The 19,648-nt window shown below is 42.8% G+C and overlaps 1 protein-coding gene and 1 non-coding gene across 4 annotated transcripts in view; one reads left to right on the top strand and one right to left on the bottom strand.

The window, feature by feature from the left end:
- Nucleotides 1-19,648, bottom strand: part of LOC110493701 (protein kinase C alpha type) — a 217,197-nt gene that overhangs the window by 48,846 nt on the left and 148,703 nt on the right. For 2 of the 3 annotated variants that reach the window (XM_036949696.1, XM_036949697.1), the window contains exons 6-8: nucleotides 7,562-7,718; nucleotides 7,315-7,449; nucleotides 5,445-5,538 (exon numbers count right to left, since the gene is read on the bottom strand). In XM_036949696.1, the coding sequence (XP_036805591.1) occupies nucleotides 5,445-5,538; nucleotides 7,315-7,449; nucleotides 7,562-7,718 (386 nt within the window). Of the gene's footprint in view, nucleotides 1-2,229; nucleotides 2,260-5,444; nucleotides 5,539-7,314; nucleotides 7,450-7,561; nucleotides 7,719-19,648 lie in introns of all 3 variants that reach the window. The other variant, XM_036949695.1, reaches the window with a different exon arrangement.
- On the top strand, nucleotides 1,372-1,447 carry trnaa-ugc. The gene has a single exon. It is a non-coding gene; the product is annotated as a tRNA-Ala (tRNA).

Raw genomic sequence — 19,648 nt, 5'->3', positions numbered from 1 at the left:
CTCAGGAGCACAGTCGCTCATAACACTATGACAACACAGACACATTTCATCTCAGGAGCACAGTCGCTCATATCACTATGACAACAGACACATTTTATCCCAGGAGCACAGTCACTCATATCACTATGACAACAGACACATTTTATCCCAGGAGCACAGCCACTCATATCACTATGAAAACAGACACATTTTATCCCAGGAGCACAGTCACTCATATCACTATGACAACAGACACATTTTATCCCAGGAGCACAGTCACTCAGATCACTATGACAACACAGACACATTTTATCCCAGGAGCACAGTCACTCAGATCACTATGACAACACAGACACATTTTATCCCAGGAGCACAGTCTCTCATAACACTAACGCATTGACAACACAGACACATTTATTTCAGGAGCACAGTCGCTCATACTGGTTTTACAATGAAGTGCTATGGTGGCATCTAGTGGTAACTGGTGGAGACAACTTGAGGGACAACGCCAACTATAGCTTTCTTATTACGTTTCATTATGGGGTACTGTATGTAGATTGATAAGGAAAATAAGACCGTAACGTAATAAAATGTGGAAGGGAAGGGGTCTGAATATCTTCTGAATGCACTGTAAATTGTGCTGTATTCGATTCACTGCACCTACATGCAATGCATTTTAAAACCTGGCATGATACTGCCCTCTTGTGGATCTGCGATGAGCAACGTGATCGAATTCAACTTATCAAATCAAGTTTATTGGTCCCGTACACAGTTTAGAAGCTGTGTTAGCGGGTTCAACGAAATGCTTGTGTCTATAAAGATATAGTAAAAGCCACGTTATGGCCCTATAAAATCAACACTGAACAAATGGAGACGGGCCTAACTAACTGTGCTGTCCATCTTTGTTTTGACCTCTCATTGCTGTAGGCACACAGCTTAACTTCCACCCCTGTACAGACCAAGCATCCAAAAATAACCTATAGGCCACAAAGGAGGAAGATGAAAATATGACCAGATAGTGATGAAAAGTTTGATGACAGACACAGACAGACATCATAGACAGACAGAGCATGCTCAGACAACCAGACAACATACAGACAGACTGAACGACAACCAGACAACATACACAGACAGACTGAACGACAACCAGACAACATACACAGACAGACTGAACGACAAACGTTATAATGTAGCCAGACAGACTGAACGACAAACGTTATAATGTAGCCAGACAGACTGAACGACAAACGTTATAATGTAGCCAGACAGACATGGACGGGAAACATTTACTAACAATCTCCTTCCAACCAGTTATAACCCAATGAGGAGTCCCACCCCCCTTTTTTGACTACAGTATCCATGGACACCCCCTACCCAGTTGAGGAAGGAATAGGTCCCATGTGGCTCAGTTGGTAGAGCATGGCGCTTGCAACGCCAGGGTTGTGGATTCGATTCCCGCGGGGGACCAGAAAGGGGGAAAAAAAGTATGAAAATGTATGAATTCACTACTGTAAGTATCTCTGGATAAGAGCGCCTGCTAAATGACCAAAAAATGAATAATAAAGAAGAGTGTCCTGGTAGACGAGAAAATAAAGAGGGGGAGGGAGCAAGAAGAATAATAACAGAGTGTGTCGTGTATGTGGGAGGTGGGTTGGCTGCAATGTCCCTGTAATGAACAGGCACTGAAACATGTATCTATCGACACACACTTCTGTCCTTGGGGTCTAGAGGTTATTGCCTGTTTTCCTATTGGATGATATAATGAGGCTGTAGCCCTGTAGGACATTTATTTTCAGCATCTTGCATTGGCATGCTATCCTATTTTATTGTGGAAGTAGCCTACCTGCACGTATATAGTTCCATAAACACTATCTTTGTAGTGGATAATATTTATATAAAGAAATTCAGGCACATTTCCCTTCCAGCTTGATAGCTTTACACTTGGTTTTCTCAACAAAATACAAGGCTATTTACAGCTCCACACAATGATTTATGAGAGCAATTCCTGCTATCTGATGGCTCTTGTTCTTGCGCTAATTCCAACCCCACACTGAGAACAAATTGTTAGTAAACTGGATCTATTTGCAGTAGCCTTAAACCACGTACAAATGATCAGAGCGGAAGAGAGTGAGAAAGCGAGTGATTGGACACAAAGGAGGTAGATAAAAAGAGGAAGACAAAAGAGGAACAGAGGCGAGGAAAGGAGACAGCGGAAGGGAGGAGGAGAGGAGCAGAGGAGAGGAGAGATACCTTTAGGAAGTGATAGTTAATTTGGCAATCCTGGAAGAGAGGGAGAGAGACGGGGGGAATAGGGAGGAGAGAAACTCAGGCATTAGATTTGACAAGACAAAGGGTGGGCATCTCGAGGTCTCACAGAGCACAGATGAGAGGAGGGAGAGTTACGGAGAGGGAGAAAAATGAAGAGAGAGAAGGGCAGGGAGACAGTGAGGGGGGAGACAGGGGAAGAGAGATAGGGAGAAACAGGAAAAGGGAGGAAGAGACAGACAGAAAGAGAAAGAGGGAGAGCTATTTTCTTGGACAGACAGACACAGTAGCTACTGTATATAACAACAGGAAGTGACCTCAGCCCATTAACTCCTGACCTCTCGTACATACGAGCCAAAGCAAGAATGATCTTTTACAATGCACCTACATTTGTGAAAGACATGGAATAAATATTGCCTAATGCCAGACATACCAACCTTAAGATATCTTGTCAGTGGGCCACAGAAATAGACCAACTAGACAGGATTACAATTAAGTCCTATTGACAGGAACTTCTTGAGCCCTCACACTCTCTAGCTCACATTGCTTCATATGTCTAGCCTGGTAACCCATGGCAATCCAAGCACACACAGCACGTCGGAATACCAAAGGGTTGTTCGTTTGAAATAAATGAGGGGGAAAAAAACACAAACCAAAGAGTACTTGAATAAGAGACGTGCTGCAATTCAGTTAGCGTCCAAAAAATGGCATCCTATTCCCTATCTAGTGCACTACTTTTGACCAGGGCCAATAGGGCTCTGTTCAATGTGCTCTGGTCAAAAGTAGTGCACTATGTCGGGAATAGGGTGCCATTTGGGACCTAACCACTGTATTTGGCTCTCTTTAAGACATCAAAATGGCTGTGTAGATTAAGGACACACAAACAGGTATATAAGTCTTCCCTTCTCCCTTTATCAACTTAGAAGTGTTCACAACAGACACTGCTTGTTTTTGACAAAAGTTAGAAGCTTACGTGTGTGAGCGTGTGTGTGTATCATAAGTGCAAAAAGTCATCAACTCGGGAATTTCGTATATTTTTTCCCACCCAATTTAAACGAAAATCCAATAACAGGGTAACAATTTTAGTTGATTTCACGTTTAATTCACGTTAGCTGACAACTCAACCAAATGCAAATAAAAAATAAACATTGAACTCAAAAACGGCCTATAAAGTCCTATTATAATGTATGTGCAACAACTCTCCACAGGGTCTCAAACAATCTCCAACTAGAATAATGACTAGCTGTCTGTATTGTGAGGGTAGAGGACAGTTGTCTGTGTTATCAATAGGAGATCCTGCTCTGTCTGTTGTGCTGTGGATGACGTGGGACGTGTATAACAGGTGGGGGTCAAATAGAGAGAGGGAGAGAGACAGATGGAGAAAGCGAGAGAAAGAGAGATAGAGAGAGTGTGTGTTTGTGTGAGAGAGATAGCGAGAGAGAGAACCTGACAGGTCCCGTATCACTGAGTACAGGAGTGGAGGGAGATGTGTTGTCTGCCTGGGGGAGTGTTTGTGTATTAGGGGAAAGGGGGTGGGGTCTGCCTAAAGCGTGTGTGTGTGTCAATGGGGGTCATTGGTGTGTGTTTGGATGTGTGTGAGTGCATCTACCTATCTATGTGTGTGTGTGTGTGTGTGTGTGTGTGTGTGTGTGTGTGTGTGTGTGTGTGTGTGTGTGTGTGTGTGTGTGAGGGTAGCTGATAGTTGCTATGACGACTGCAAACCAGCAGGGTGCCGTTGCTATGACTCCCTCCACTCTAACCCCTCCATCCCTCCACTCTAACCCCTCCATCCCTCCACTCTAACCCCTCCACTCTACCCCCTTCACCCCCTCCACACTACCCCCTCCACCCCCTCCACACTACCCCCTTCACACTACCCCCTTCACCCCCTCCACACTACCCCTTCACTCTACCCCCTTCACCCCTCCACTCTACCCCCTTCACCCCTCCACTCTACCCCCTTCACCCCTCCACTCTACCCCCTTCATCCCTCCACTCTACCCCCTTCATCCCTCCACTCTACCCCCTTCATCCCTCCCCTCTAACGGCTCCATTCTAACCACTCCACTCTAACCTCTCTAACAGTTCTAGAATGAACATCTAATGTAGAGGTGGTTTGAGTAAAAACATTTTTATTTAAACGTTCTCAATATAAACCCAAATTGAAATGGTTTAGAAATAATAATGGACCTACATTCAAACAGTTTCTTGACTGTCCAGCTTGCTAATAATCACTAGTCAGTCAGGGAGCATTGAAAATTCCAAAAACGATAGAGAATTATTTCATGCAAATTTTTACGGCAAGGAAATATATATATATTTTTAAATCACTGTGGCCTTCGGGACCACGTTAAAGACTGAATGCGGCCCCAGGGGCAAAATGAGTGACATCCCTGATCTACTGCCCGTAAGACAAGTGGTGGATATCTTTCTATCCACATCACTCAATCAATTACGGAGCTTTTGGAATAGAATTCAAATATAAATCTCAAACTGATATTCTCAGGAGTGACGGACTAACCCTTCCAGCCCAAATCCATGTTCGTGCTGATGAACTGACAGCTTTACAGTGACACCAGTCTGAGTTACCACTGATTCTAAAACAGCGGTCAAAGGTCAAGTCCTACCATATTCTATAAGCCTGTATCTACAAAGCTGGATAAACTAGTGTATTGGAGGAAGAGAAATAGACCACCCCACCTGTGAGCCACCCAGAGTAATTAACGAGGCAGCCTCTCATTGGGTGCCTAAGGCAGACGAGAAGCGCAACAGAGTTTTAATTAACAGCCCTGTTTCCATAGAGAATCCATGACCCTTTTATGTCCAGATGCTCCAGAACACACAATGCTTACGGTCTGGAGGGGGATGGTGGCCATTTGAAATGCAAACATATTTGTCATGGAGAAGGGCCAAATTCAATTATGCCAGTTTAATGTGGTTGTGGAGTGACTTTGGAAGAAGCTCAAGGACTTAATATGATTAGTTCACTTAGTCACGGTCACATGTAGATATAATAAACATGAAAAAAAAAACACAACTGTTACTGCATGAAACACTAGGATGAAACGGAAGTCATTCATACAAACTACCAGGCAAATATGTAATAAAATCCCAGAGTGTTTGATGAAAGCAGGATGGGCTACAATAACTAAAAGACATTAGGGTTAATATGTTCCCCAGTCCTGTCTCTGAGGCCTCACCTCAAACTTCTGTCGGAGCTCCTCGTTTCCGTCATCCTCCTCTGAGATGGGCACGTTGTAGTACTCGCCCTCCTCTTGGTTCAACATCTTGTACCTGAGAGAGAGAGAAATCATTTGTATTTCAATTATGATTGTTGACAAAAAAAACCAAACATAGATGTGAATCCAAGCACAGAGACCCAGCTTGCTATTTATAGTCCAGTAGATAAGTGTTAAAAGTAACAGAATGTTTCTAAGAGCATAAAAACATCTCAACAGCCTATAAAACTGGAAAAAAAAAAAAGAGAGAGATGTTCAACCCGGAGACAAAAAGCTAGGTATAGAGCGGCCACTAGCTTACGTCTCCGCATCACTTCCTGCATCACTTCATTCCTCTATCACACTCTACCTCCTGATTCATACCCACTTGGCCCAGACGCATTGTTCATTACAAAGCAACAGTCCCTTCAGCTCCAGTCCCACTGGGCCAGAATTATCCTTGTGTTGGCGGTGCTCATGAAACACATCCCTATTTATGACCCACGGCCGTTAGAGGGCACCGAGACGTGGAGATAAAGTTCACTGTTGCTGTTGTGATTAATGATCGGTTTGTACCAGACTGATATATAAGGGACTACAGCGCCAAGAGGCTCTGTGATGATGACAAACAATGACATGAAATGCAGGTAAGTTGAAAAGAAGGGACTAATTATCTTGATTTATCACTGCTCTTTCCAAATAGAAACCGCAATAAAACATATCAGACGACAGCTGTTACTGCTTCCAACGGGAAACCAGGACCAATTAAATGAAGTATATGTTCATTAAGATCCCTTCTTGACTATTAACTTAACGACTGCTACTCTTCCTGTAGTCTACATAAAACACAATACAAAAAAAATGAGATGCAATGCCCTCTGTAATTATTGAGACAGTGAAGCAGTGTTTAGTCTTCTGGCTCTATACTCCAAAAGATTTGATTTGAAATTAAAACTATGATTATGAAGTTAAAGTGCAGACTGTCAGCTTTCACTTGAGGCTTTTGTCATCGATATCGAGTGAACCGCTTAGAAATTACAGCACTTTTTGTACATAGTGTCCCCCATTTTATGGGAGCAAAAGTATTGGGACAAATTCTGAATGAATCGTCAATATTGATGAGTGAGAAAGTTATACAAATATCATACCCCCAAAACATGCTAACCTCTCACCATTACAATAACAGGGGAGGTTAGCATTATATATCATACCCCCAAGACATGCTAACCTCTCATAATCACAATAACTGGGGAGGTTAGCATCTTTTTGGGGGTATGACATTTGTGCGTCTATCACTTTCTCAGTCATCATTATTCACGATACATCCAGGATGATCTGTAATCATGGTAGCGTCCACATTAATGTAGAAGTGTTAAGAAACATATTCTATTTCTTATTGATAATAAAAGTGACCCCAAAAGTACACAATACTTGGGCAGAAAATAATCTGAAACACAACCAAAGCAAACAGCAAATGCATCCAACAAAATTGTCAAGTCACCAGCTTGATGTAGTCATTGCGTGCTATGAACATGGGACCAAATTCTGAATTTTTAACTACTTTAATACACGTGAATTTGTCCCAATACTTCTGTTCCCCTAAAATGGAGGTCCAAAAAGTGCTGTCATTTCTAAACGGTTCATCCGGTATGGATGAAAATACCCTCAAATTAAAACTGACAGACGGCACTTTACCCTCATAGTCAATGTTTGATTTCAAATCCAAAGTTTTGAAGTAAAGAGCCAAAAGAACAAATAATGCTTCACTGTCCCAATAATTATGGCAGGCACTGTATATTCCCTACCAGATAGAGGAACACTGCATTGGAATGTCATCTAATGTTGTACTTACCAGCCACACACAGGCGATTTGATCAGCTCTGACACGCCGAAGGACAGGGAGCCCATGAAGTCGTTCCTGGTGGTCCGGTCCCAGTCCCACACCTCCACAGACAGCCTGCGGTCCTTGTCTGTAGGCTTCAGCTTGCTGGAATAACACACAGACATATGTACAGGGTTAATTATAATGACTACATTACCCATAATACACAAACGTGAAAGGGACCTAACACTGTGCCCAGGGGTACACCTCAACTCACAATATGAAAGACTCATTCCAGGTGGGGTTGAGGTTGGCGCGGATGGTCTTGGTCTTCTTCTTGGTCTCATTCTTGGGGTCTGGGATGAGCTTGAGCTTGACGTAAGGGTCAGACGAGCCGTTGGGGTCCATGGGGATCAGATTTCGCCCTTCGCCCACTGATGGAGAAACAACAGGGGGAAATGTTGATTTTGAACTAATACATGGTACAGTGGTACAGGTGACATTACTGCTTGTTCAGTGGATTACTTTGAGAAAAGTTAGTGTTCTTTATACAGTTGCCTTGTAACACCATGATGGATTTAATAACGGACATGGCATTTCAACAATCAGGGGACATTTTATAAAAAATACAGTATGTGTATTGTTGTTACTATTTCAGTAGTAACAACCTCCCTGTGGTCCTGTATTTAGCCATGTACAGTAAACAGCGCCTAGACACGGACATTAGCACCCCATTAGCACTCTGGCTCCTAGAGCCATGGAGCACAGCCAACCACTTGACATTATGCAGGGCATCGCCACCGGAGACCGACCCACTGAACGCCTGACTGGCCAGGCAAGCCCTTAAGCCCAGGAGACAGCTTCTCATGTGGTCCTGTCAATCAAATGCTGGCCCTGACACAGGGGCTGTTGATTATAATGCTAGATTGACCTTTGACTCGGAACGAGAGCAGGTAAGCTACGAGAGTAAAACGGCATAACGGATGCCATTTTGGCACTCTGTGTTGATAGGGTACAGTAGAGTAATAGATTAGAGTCTTTATTATCCCAGAGGGGCAAACCACTTTGCAGCACATAATAAAAACACAATGAACACATGACAATAAATACACACAAAAAATATATATACAGCAATATGTACACAGGAAGTAGACCTCTAAACCAGGCATGAATAGTGTCAGTCCATACCTAACAGTAGAGTACTACAGCTTATTGAGAAAGCTGATAGCAGCTGGCATGAAGGAGAGTTTTGACCTGTTAGTTCTACACTTAGAGTGCCTGTATCTTCGCTTTGAGGGAAGCAACAGAATTTCAGCAAACAGGGGATGCTGGGAGTCCCAATTAATAAATAAATAAAATGTAAGATATAGTAATTATATTAAGCTATAGTAGTTATTTTACCTAAATACATTTTAAACTATAAGTAATTATATTTCCCTCACAACGCCAAACGTACTGAAAATGAATCCATATCGTATCAGCCATTGATAGTATATATATACATAACAAAGGGCTACATTTGTTGCCTCTGGGATTGTCATTTGAGAGAGAATTAAGTTACGAGACAATTCGATAAGCCATGTGCAAATAAGCTTTTAACTTTTTTTCTGTCTGTTCTTCCCTGCTTGCACCTGTGCTGGGGGATTTGGGGGGTTAATGTCGTTTGGATAGCGGGTGATGGAGTATGCTGTCAGAGGTGAGAGAGGGCTGGAGGGTTAGAACGCTTCATTGGGAGAGACAGGGGCTCCGTCCCAAATGTCTCCCTATGCTTTACATAGTGCACTACTTTAGACCAGAGCCCATACAGGGAATAGGGGTGCCATTTGGGACTCAGAGCAGAAGCTATTCTTCCTGGGGTCCAAACAGGGTTAAAACAGTTACATCACAACAGCAGCCTACACCATAAATAAAACAATATATCCTACCAGACATTATTACATCACAACAACAGCCTACACCATAAATAAAACAATATATCATACCAGACATTATTACATCACAACAGCAGCCTACACCATAAATAAAACAATATATCATACCAGACATTATTACATCACAACAACAGCCTACACCATAAATAAAACAATATATCATACCAGACATTATTACATCACAACAGCAGCCTACACCATAAATAAAACAATATATCATACCAGACATTATTACATCACAACAGCAGCCTACACCATAAATATAACAATATATCATACCAGACATTATTACATCACAACAGCAGCCTACACCATAAATAAAACAATATATCATACCAGACATTATTACATCACAACAGCAGCCTACACCATAAATAAAACAATATATCATACCAGACATTATTACATCACAACAGCAGCCTACACCATAAATAAAACAATATATCATACCAGACATTATTACATCACAACAACAGCCTACACCATAAATAAAACAATATATCATACCCGACATTATTACATCACAACAGCAGCCTACACCATAAATAAAACAATATATCATACCAGACATTATTACATCACAACAGCAGCCTACACCATAAATAAAACAATATATCCTACCAGACATTATTACATCACAACAGCAGCCTACACCATAAATAAAACAATATATCATACCAGACATTATTACATCACAACAGCAGCCTACACCATAAATAAAGCAATATATCCTACCAGACATTATTACATCACAACAGCAGCCTACACCATAAATAAAACAATATATCATACCAGACATTATTACATCACAACAGCAGCCTACACCATAAATAAAACAATATATCATACCAGACATTATTACATCACAACAGCAGCCTACACCATAAATAAAACAATATATCCTACCAGACATTATTACATCACAACAGCAGCCTACACCATAAATAAAACAATATATCATACCAGACATTACTATACCACAACAACAGCCTACACCATAAATAAAACAATATATCCTACCAGACATTACATCACAACAGCAGCCTACACCATAAATAAAACAATATATCCTACCAGACATTATTACATCACAACAGCAGCCTACACCATAAATAAAACAATATATCATACCAGACATTACTACACCACAACAACAGCCTACACCATAAATAAAACAATATATCTTACCAGACATTATTACATCACAACAGCAGCCTACACCATAAATAAAACAATATATCATACCAGACATTATTACATCACAACAGCAGCCTACACCATAAATAAAACAATATCCTACCAGACATTATTACATCACAACAGCAGCCTACACCATAAATAAAACAATATATCATACCAGACATTATTACATCACAACAGCAGCCTACACCATAAATAAAACAATATATCATACCAGACATTATTACATCACAACAGCAGCCTACACCATAAATAAAACAATATATCATACCAGACATTATTACATCACAACAGCAGCCTACACCATAAATAAAACAATATATCATACCAGACATTATTACATCACAACAGCAGCCTACACCATAAATAAAACAATATATCATACCAGACATTATTACATCACAACAGCAGCCTACACCATAAATAAAACAATATATCATACCAGACATTATTACATCACAACAGCAGCCTACACCATAAATAAAACAATATATCCTACCAGACATTATTACATCACAACAACAGCCTACACCATAAATAAAACAATATATCATACCAGACATTATTACATCACAACAGCAGCCTACACCATAAATAAAACAATATATCATACCAGACATTATTACATCACAACAGCAGCCTACACCATAAATAAAACAATATATCATACCAGACATTAAATCACAACAACAGCCTACACCATAAATAAAACAATATATCATACCAGACATTATTACATCACAACAGCAGCCTACACCATAAATAAAACAATATATCCTACCAGACATTACTACACCACAACAACAGCCTACACCATAAATAAAACAATATATCATACCAGACATTACATCACAACAACAGCCTACACCATAAATAAAACAATATATCATACCAGACATTACTACACCACAACAACAGCCTACACCATAAATAAAACAATATATCATACCAGACATTACATCACAACAACAGCCTACACCATAAATAAAACAATATATCATACCAGACATTATTACATCACAACAACAGCCTACACCATAAATAAAACAATATATCCTACCAGACATTATTACATCACAACAGCAGCCTACACCATAAATAAAACAATATATCATACCAGACATTACATCACAACAGCAGCCTACACCATAAATAAAACAATATATCCTACCAGACATTATTACATCACACCGCTGTCAACAAACGTCATCCCTGGCAGGACAATGCATATCAGAGGCGTCAGATAACAACAAACAGACAAACATATTAGCAACCAGGCTAACTCTGACCTAACCTGCTAATGGAACTAGGCTGGAATGGGGGAATAATGTGTTGACGCAAGCTAGGATGCTTCTCAAAACGGCAGTCTCAAATGGCACCCTATTCCCTATACAGTGAACTCCTTTTGACCAGAGCCCCATTGGCACTAGTCAAAAGTAGTGCACCATATAGAGAATAGGGTGCCATTTGAGACGGCCCTAGAGTCATTCTAGCCTACACTTGGCTAGGTAAGGAACCCCTCTGAAGCATGTGCTGTGTCATTATGGCATACTTCTTTGTCATTTGCAACACTGACAGAAGGTAAAATACCAAGACGGTGATGCATCTTGATATCTGTTTCCAAAGTGTATAATACAGTCCTAGGAATGAACTCACACACCTACAAACCTATGAGAATACATGAGCACCGCCCAGTTTTGTAAATACCAGTTCATTATTGCACCCCAGCACACACATACTGTATGAACATGCAATGTACAGATATATTCAATCGGCTTAAGTCTATACTATAGTTTCATTGGCATAAATACAACACACAACATCTCCATATAGGTCCAACGGTAAAATATTAACATGTACAGGTGACCAAAGACCATACACGTTACTACACACTATTTCTTTAAAGGACCCGACTTTTAACTGTCACAATACAAAGGTTAGGTTTTGAATATTTAAAAACGGCTCCAAATAGAAGGTGTAGGCAAAGCGCTAGTAGCCGATCCAAGTGACCTTTGAATAATGGCCTTGCGTTTTGATTGCGTGGGCGGGGAGACAACAGCATGATATTACCTGGCTGGACAGTGTGTGTGCGTGTGTGTGTGCGCGTGTGTGTGAGAGCGTGCTTGTGTGCAGAACCAACTCCACCAAAAAGTGATTTAACTGCTTGTGCATAACCCATTGTCATGCATGGCCAGAAAATAATATTGTTAACTCAAATTTGGACAAACCCTCCGTGTTCTCTTTAAAAATGAAACTCCATTTCCATTAGCAGCCAGTAGGAGGAACCCTCGACCCTCTAACAGAACTTCACACAACACATGTAGACTTATTTGATGGAATTACAGTTATTCTTGTATAATCTACAGTATTGAATTGTAGCGTACACTACCGGGCAAACGTTTTAGAATACCTACCCATTCAATGGGGTTTTCTTTATTTTTGACTCTTTTCTACATTGTAGAATAATAGTGAAGACATCAAATCTATGAAATAACACATATGGGATCATGTAGTAACCAAAAAAAGTGTTAAACAAATCAAAATATATTTTATATTTGAGATTCTTCAAAATAGCCACCCTTTGCCTTGACAACTTTGCACACTCTTGGCATTCTCTCAACCAGCTTCACCAGGAATGATTTTCCAACAGTCTTGAGGGAGTTCCCACATATGCTGAGCACTTGTTGGCTGCTTTTCCTTCACTCTACGGTCCGACTCATCCCAAACTATCTCAATTTGGTTGAGGTCGGGGGATTGTGGAGGCCAGGTCATCTGATGCAGCACTCCATCAATCTCCAGCAATCTCCATGGTAAAATAGCCCTTACACAGCCTGGATGTGTGTTGGGTTATTGTCCTGTTGAAAAACAAATGATGGTCCCACTAAGCCCAAACCAGATGGGATGGCGTATCGCTGCAGAATGCTGTGGTAGCCAAACTGGTTAAGTGTGCCTTGAATTCTAAATAAATCACAGACAGTGTCACCTGCAAAGCACCTCCATTACATAACACCTCCTCCTCCATTATTTACGGTGGGAAATACCCATGTGGAGATCCTCCGTTCACCCACACCTCGTCTCACATCGACATGGCGGTTGGAAACAAAAATGTACTATTTGGACCAGACCATGAGAGCCAGTTTCAACATAGTGCTTGATGGTTTTTGCGACTGCACTTGAAGAAACGTTCAGAGTTCTTGACATGTTCCATATTGACTGACCTTCATGTCTTAAAGAAATGATGGACTGTCGTTTCTCTTTGCTTATTTGAGCTGTTCTTGCTATAAAATGGACTTGGTCTTTTACCAAATAGGACTACCTTCTGTATACCCCCCTACCTTGTCACAACACAACTGACTGGATCAAACACATTAAGGCACACCTGTTATTTGAAATGCATTAAAAAGGTGACCACCTCATCAAATCAAATTTTATTTGTCACATACACATGGTTAGCAGATGTTAATGCGAGTGTAGCGAAATGCTTGTGCTTCTAGTTCCGATGCAGTAATAACCAACAAGTAATCTAACTAACAATTCCAAAACTACTGTCTTATACATAGTGTAAGGGGATAAAGAATATGTACATAAAGATATATGGATGAGTGATGGTACAGAGCAGCATAGGCAAGATGCAGTAGATGGTATCGAGTACAGTATATACATATGAGATGAGTATGTAAACAAAGTGGCATAGTTAAAGTGGCTAGTGATACATGTATTACATAAGGATGCAGTAGATGATATAGAGTACAGTATATACGTATACATATGAGATGAATAATGTAGGGTATGTAAACATTATATTAGGTAGCATTGTTTAAAGTGGCTAGTGATATATTTTACATCATTTCCCATCAATTCCCATTATTAAAGTGGCTGGAGTTGAGTCAGTGTGTTGGCAGCAGCCACTCAATGTTAGTGGTGGCTGTTTAACAGTCTGAAGGCCTTGAGATAGAAGCTGTTTTTCAGTCTCTCGGTCCCAGCTTTGATGCACCTGTACTGACCTCGCCTTCTGGATGATTGCGGGGTGAACAGGCAGTGGCTCGGGTGGTTGTTGTCCTTGATGATCTTTATGGCCTTCCTGTAACATCGGGTGGTGTAGGTGTCCTGGAGGGCAGGTAGTTTGCCCCCGGTGATGCGTTGTGCAGACCTCACTACCCTCTGGAGAGCCTTACGGTTGTGGGTGGAGCAGTTGCCGTACCAGGCGGTGATACAGCCCGCCAGGATGCTCTCGATTGTGCATCTGTAGAAGTTTGTGAGTGCTTTTGGTGACAAGCCGAAATTCTTCAGCCTCCTGAGCTTCTTCTGAGCTGCTGCGCCTTCTTCACAATGCTGTCTGTGTGAGTGGACCAATTCAGTTTGTCTGTGATGTGTATGCCGAGGAACTTAAAACTTACTACCCTCTCCACTACTGTTCCATTGATGTGGATAAATTAATCTGAATCATGAAGCTGGTTGAGAGAAAGCCAAGAGTGTGCAAAGCTGTCATCAAGGCAAAGGGTGGCTATTTGAAGAATCTCAAATATAACATATTTTGATTTGTTAACACTTTTTTGGTTACTACATGATTCCATAGGTGATATTTCACAGATTTGATGTCTTCACTATTATTCTACAATGTAGAAAATAGTAAAAAATAAAGAAAAACCCTTGAATGAGTAGGTGTCCAAACGTTTGACCGGTAGTGCATGTGGACTGACACATTGGTTGCGCATCACACGTCTCCCGACAATTCTATCTCCTACAAGTGTCAGTCAGTCAATGTCCTCATTGACACACTGGGACATGAAAGGGGGGGGGGGGGGGGGGGCTCAACGCTACCGTTACCTTGGAGACCAGAATCTCGAGGACAGTCGCCATATAAAAAGCGCCTTGGATTGTAAAGAACAGGCACTTGTTACGTGATTAACGCGGACCTTGTCCGAGTGGGCGCAGTATTATTGAGTGATAGATGGAGGTAGCAGACGCAGTGAATCAGATAGAACTGTACTTCTCTTTTCAGACCCTTCTTCTCTCTGAGTACATTGGATTGTCCTTTGTTTGTACCAAATCGAATCGTATTTCGCACACACGTATTTATCAGATGTTATTGCGGTTGTAACGATATGCTCGTGTTCCTAGCTCCAACATTGCAGTAGTATCTAACAATAGACAACAACACTACACACAAATCTAAAAGTAAAAATGAGGAAATATAGAAATATTAGGACCAACGTTAGAAATGAGGTTATCGAAATGAAAACTCCTCTTCTTTGCAGGACTTTCCGGACTATTCTGCAGTTGTCCGTACAGCACGTATCTTTGTCTGCTGGTCCTAAACCCAACGGAACTGACACATAGACAGTAGAATGTAAAGAGCTCAGGGAACGAGGCACCAATGTCAGGATAACAGGAGATGACTTCAGCTTTTGGACACAAAGGTGTTTTCCTGAAACCATAAGAAGAGGGGCGGGTATGTTAGTCAGTCACCGAGTTAACAGGGGTCAAAGGGGCGGGTATGTTAGTCAGTCACCAAGTTAACAGGGGTCAAAGGGGCGGGTATGTTAGTCAGTCACCAAGTTAACAGGGGTCAAAGGGGCGGGTATGTTAGTCAGTCACCAAGTTAACAGGGGTCAAAGGGGCGGGTATGTTAGTCAGTCACCAAGTTAACAGGGGTCAAAGGGGCGGGTATGTTAGTCAGTCACCGAGTTAACAGGGGTCAAAGGGAGGGAGGGAAAAGGGTGTGTGAGTGTGAGAGGGGCTAGAGAAAGAAAACCGAGATGGTTGTGCGTGTATACACTCACAGACACAAAAAGAGAGAGAGAGAGAGACTGGGTAAGTGGTCCTCAGGAGAGAGCCAGGCAGCAAGGCCAGCCACAGAATACCAATGACATGGCTGCCTGTTGAAATTCTCTGGCAGGAGACAACCAGCCCAACCACAAAGTTCAGCTGCTCTGTTCTCTCTGTCGGGGAGCCCCGCTGAGGAATCAGCGGTGTGTGTGTGTGTGTGTGACTAAAAAGCACGTTCAATAGAGATTGTCCACTGAGCTTGCTTTTCAGTCCAGGACTAGGCTTAGTTTGTGTCCAGGAAACCAACCCATACAGTTTCTGGTTGCCCAGAGAGTTCTGGAGGGCATTTAAATCCACATAGAGGGTCTCACTACACAAAGCATTCTCTCTTTTGAGGCTGAACTTCCCACCCTCCACCAACCCTCAATTCTTCCATGATAGGCCTCCTCCTTCGGTAAACGATCTATAAATCTAGGAAGCCCTCGCCATACCCACTCCTCCCATGAGTTCCCCTCCTTGTCCTTTCCCACCACAAGTCCCTTCCCATGACAGTCCCCCTCCACACCCCTTCCCATGGCAGTCCCCCTCCACACCCCTTCCCATGGCAGTCCCCCTCCACACCCCTTCCCATGGCAGTCCCCCTCCACACCCCTTCCCATGGCAGTCCCCCTCCACACCGCTTCCCATGGCAGTCCCCCTCCACACCGCTTCCCATGACAGTCCCCCTCCACACCCCTTCCCATGACAGTCCCCCTCCACACCCCTTCCCATGGCAGTCCCCCTCCACACCCCTTCAAATGGCAGTCCCCCTCCACACCCCTTCCCATGGCAGTCCCCCTCCACACCCCTTCCCATGGCAGTCCCCCTCCACATTCTTCCCATGGCAGTCCCCCTCCACACCCCTTCCCATGGCAGTCCCCCTCCACACCCCTTCCCATGGCAGTCCCCCTCCACACCGCTTCCCATGGCAGTCCCCCTCCACACCCCTTCCCATGACAGTCCCCCTCCACACCGCTTCCCATGACAGTCCCCCTCCACACCCCTTCCCTGACAGTCCCCCTCCACACCCCTTCCCAGAGCGCCACAGAGAGTGAAGGTTGTGATTCTAGGAGTGAAGGCTGGCTGGCTGTGGGACTAAGGTGTGGGCTTAGCCACAATAACTCCTCTGTGGCAGTTGGCTGCTTGCCCACTTCTGGGTGACTGTAGACTTTTTGTTTTATACAGTCCCACTGTGTCTACACATTCTGTATATTGATAATAGGGCTGTTTTATGACAGTGGAGTCAGTGGGAGCAGTAGTGTCTTGGTGGACAGCTGTGGTGCTGTGGTCAGTATCGGGACTCTTCTGGTATAGGCTGGGACTGGGTGGGATGGGTAATAAAGGTGCAATATGAGGTTCAAATCAAATCGTTATTGGTCACATACACATGGTTAGCAGATGTAAATGCGAGTGTAGCGAAATGCTTGTGCTTCCTAGTTCCGACCATGCAGAAATATCTAACAAGTAATCTAACAATTTCACAACTACTACCTTACACACACACACAAGTGTAAAGGAATGAGTAAGAATATGTACATATAAATATATGAATGAGCGATGGCCGAACGGCATAGGCAAGATGCAGTAGATGGTATAGAGTACAGTATATACAGTGGGGCAAAAAAGTATTTAGTCAACCACCAATTGTGCAAGTTCTCCCACTTAAAAAGATGAGGGGTGAGATCTTGCGTGGAGCCCCAGATCGAGGGAGATTATCAGTGGTCTTGTATGTCTTCCATTTCCTAATAATTGCTCCCACAATTGATTTCTTCAAACCAAGCTGCTTACCTATTGCAGATTCAGTCTTCCCAGCCTGGTGCAGGTCTACAATTTTGTTTCTGGTGTCCTTTGACAGCTCTTTTTGACAGCTCCACCATAATTTGCAAATACATATATGTAAACATTATATAAAGTGGCATTGTTTGTGACTAGTGATACATTTATAACATCCAATTTTTTATTATTAAGTGGCTAGAGATTTGAGTCATTATGTTGGCAGCAGACACTCAATGTTAGTGTTTTTCAGTCTCTCGGTCCCAGCTTTGATGCACCTGTACTGACCTCGCCTTATGGATGATAGTGGGGTGAACAGGCAGTGGCTCGGGTGGTTGTTGTCCTTGATGATCTTTATGGCCTTCCTGTGTCCTGGAGGGCAGGTAGTTTGCCCTGGTGATGCGTTGTGCAGACCTCACTACCCTGTGGAGAGCCTTACAGTTGTGGGCAGAGCAGTTGCCGTACCAGGCGGTGATACAGCCTGACAGGATGCTCTTGATTGTGCATCTGTAAAAGTTTGTGAGTGTTTTTGGTGACAATTCAAAATTCTTCAGCCTCCTGAGGTTGAAGAGGTGCTGTTGCGCCTTCTTCACCACGCTGTCTGTGCGGGTGGACCATTTCAGTTTGTCCGTGATGTGTACGCCGAGGAACTTAAAAGTTTCCATCTTCTCCACTACTGTCCCGTCGATGTGGATGGTGTGGATGGGGGGATGATCCCTCTGCTGTTTCCTGAAGTCCACGATCATCACCTTTGTTTTGTGGACGTTGTGTGAGGTTATTTTCCTGACACCAGTGACCTCATTTGTGTCAGTAAATGTTAAGCATCACTGCCGTCAACATCGTCATCACCGCCAATGTCGTCATGACCATCATCTAGAGAATTCCTCATTTGCCTGTAGTGTTTCCGCGGTTATTACAGCTGATGACTCACAGACACCGCCCGCTATGGTGGCCTGCTAGGGTCATTACCAACAACAGTGAAGCATGCAGTGGAGATGGAAAAAAATTAGCATAAGGAAAAAACTGCTGGCCTCATGGAGGGAAATATTGTGTCAGTTTAAATTGAATCCACATTGTAGACTATGTGGGAGTGGGAGGGGTAATGGAATGCAGGCAATGGTCGCATCCCAAATGGGCACCCTAGTCCCTATATAGTACACTACTTTTGACCAGGGCCTATAGGGCTCTGGACAAATGTAGTGCACTATGTAGGCAATAGGGTGCCATTTGGGAAGCAGACCCTTGTTTCGGTTTCTCTTTGTTAACTAGAAAAGACAGCATCCTGGATCCTGAGAGAAAGTGCTGTATAATACACAGCGAATCTGATTGACTGTAATGTGATTGACAGCTCATTAAAGGCCGCCGGCCAAGCTGGACAGAATTTCTTCAGCTTTCGTGACAGCAAAGAGAGGACTATTGAATGCAGACGATGGATTTCTATATGCAGGTGGAAGGGAAGACCTGGATATGGCATTGATAGCCAAGGGTGGCAGGCCAATATTCACCTTTGTACAGGTCAATAGCATCTTACAATATATGCGATTGACCAGACACAGAGGTCGAGCTAATACTCTAACTGGCACAACACATGTCAGTCTTCCTGCCTCTTGCCCAGTATTACCGCAGAGAAACTACCGAATGACGTCTGCCAC

The sequence above is a fragment of the Oncorhynchus mykiss genome, chromosome 17, assembly GCF_013265735.2.
Source record: "Oncorhynchus mykiss isolate Arlee chromosome 17, USDA_OmykA_1.1, whole genome shotgun sequence".
Classification (NCBI taxonomy): Eukaryota; Metazoa; Chordata; class Actinopteri; order Salmoniformes; family Salmonidae; genus Oncorhynchus; species Oncorhynchus mykiss.
Note: the sequence above shows the minus strand (reverse complement) of the source record. Positions and strands in the feature narration are given on the sequence as shown.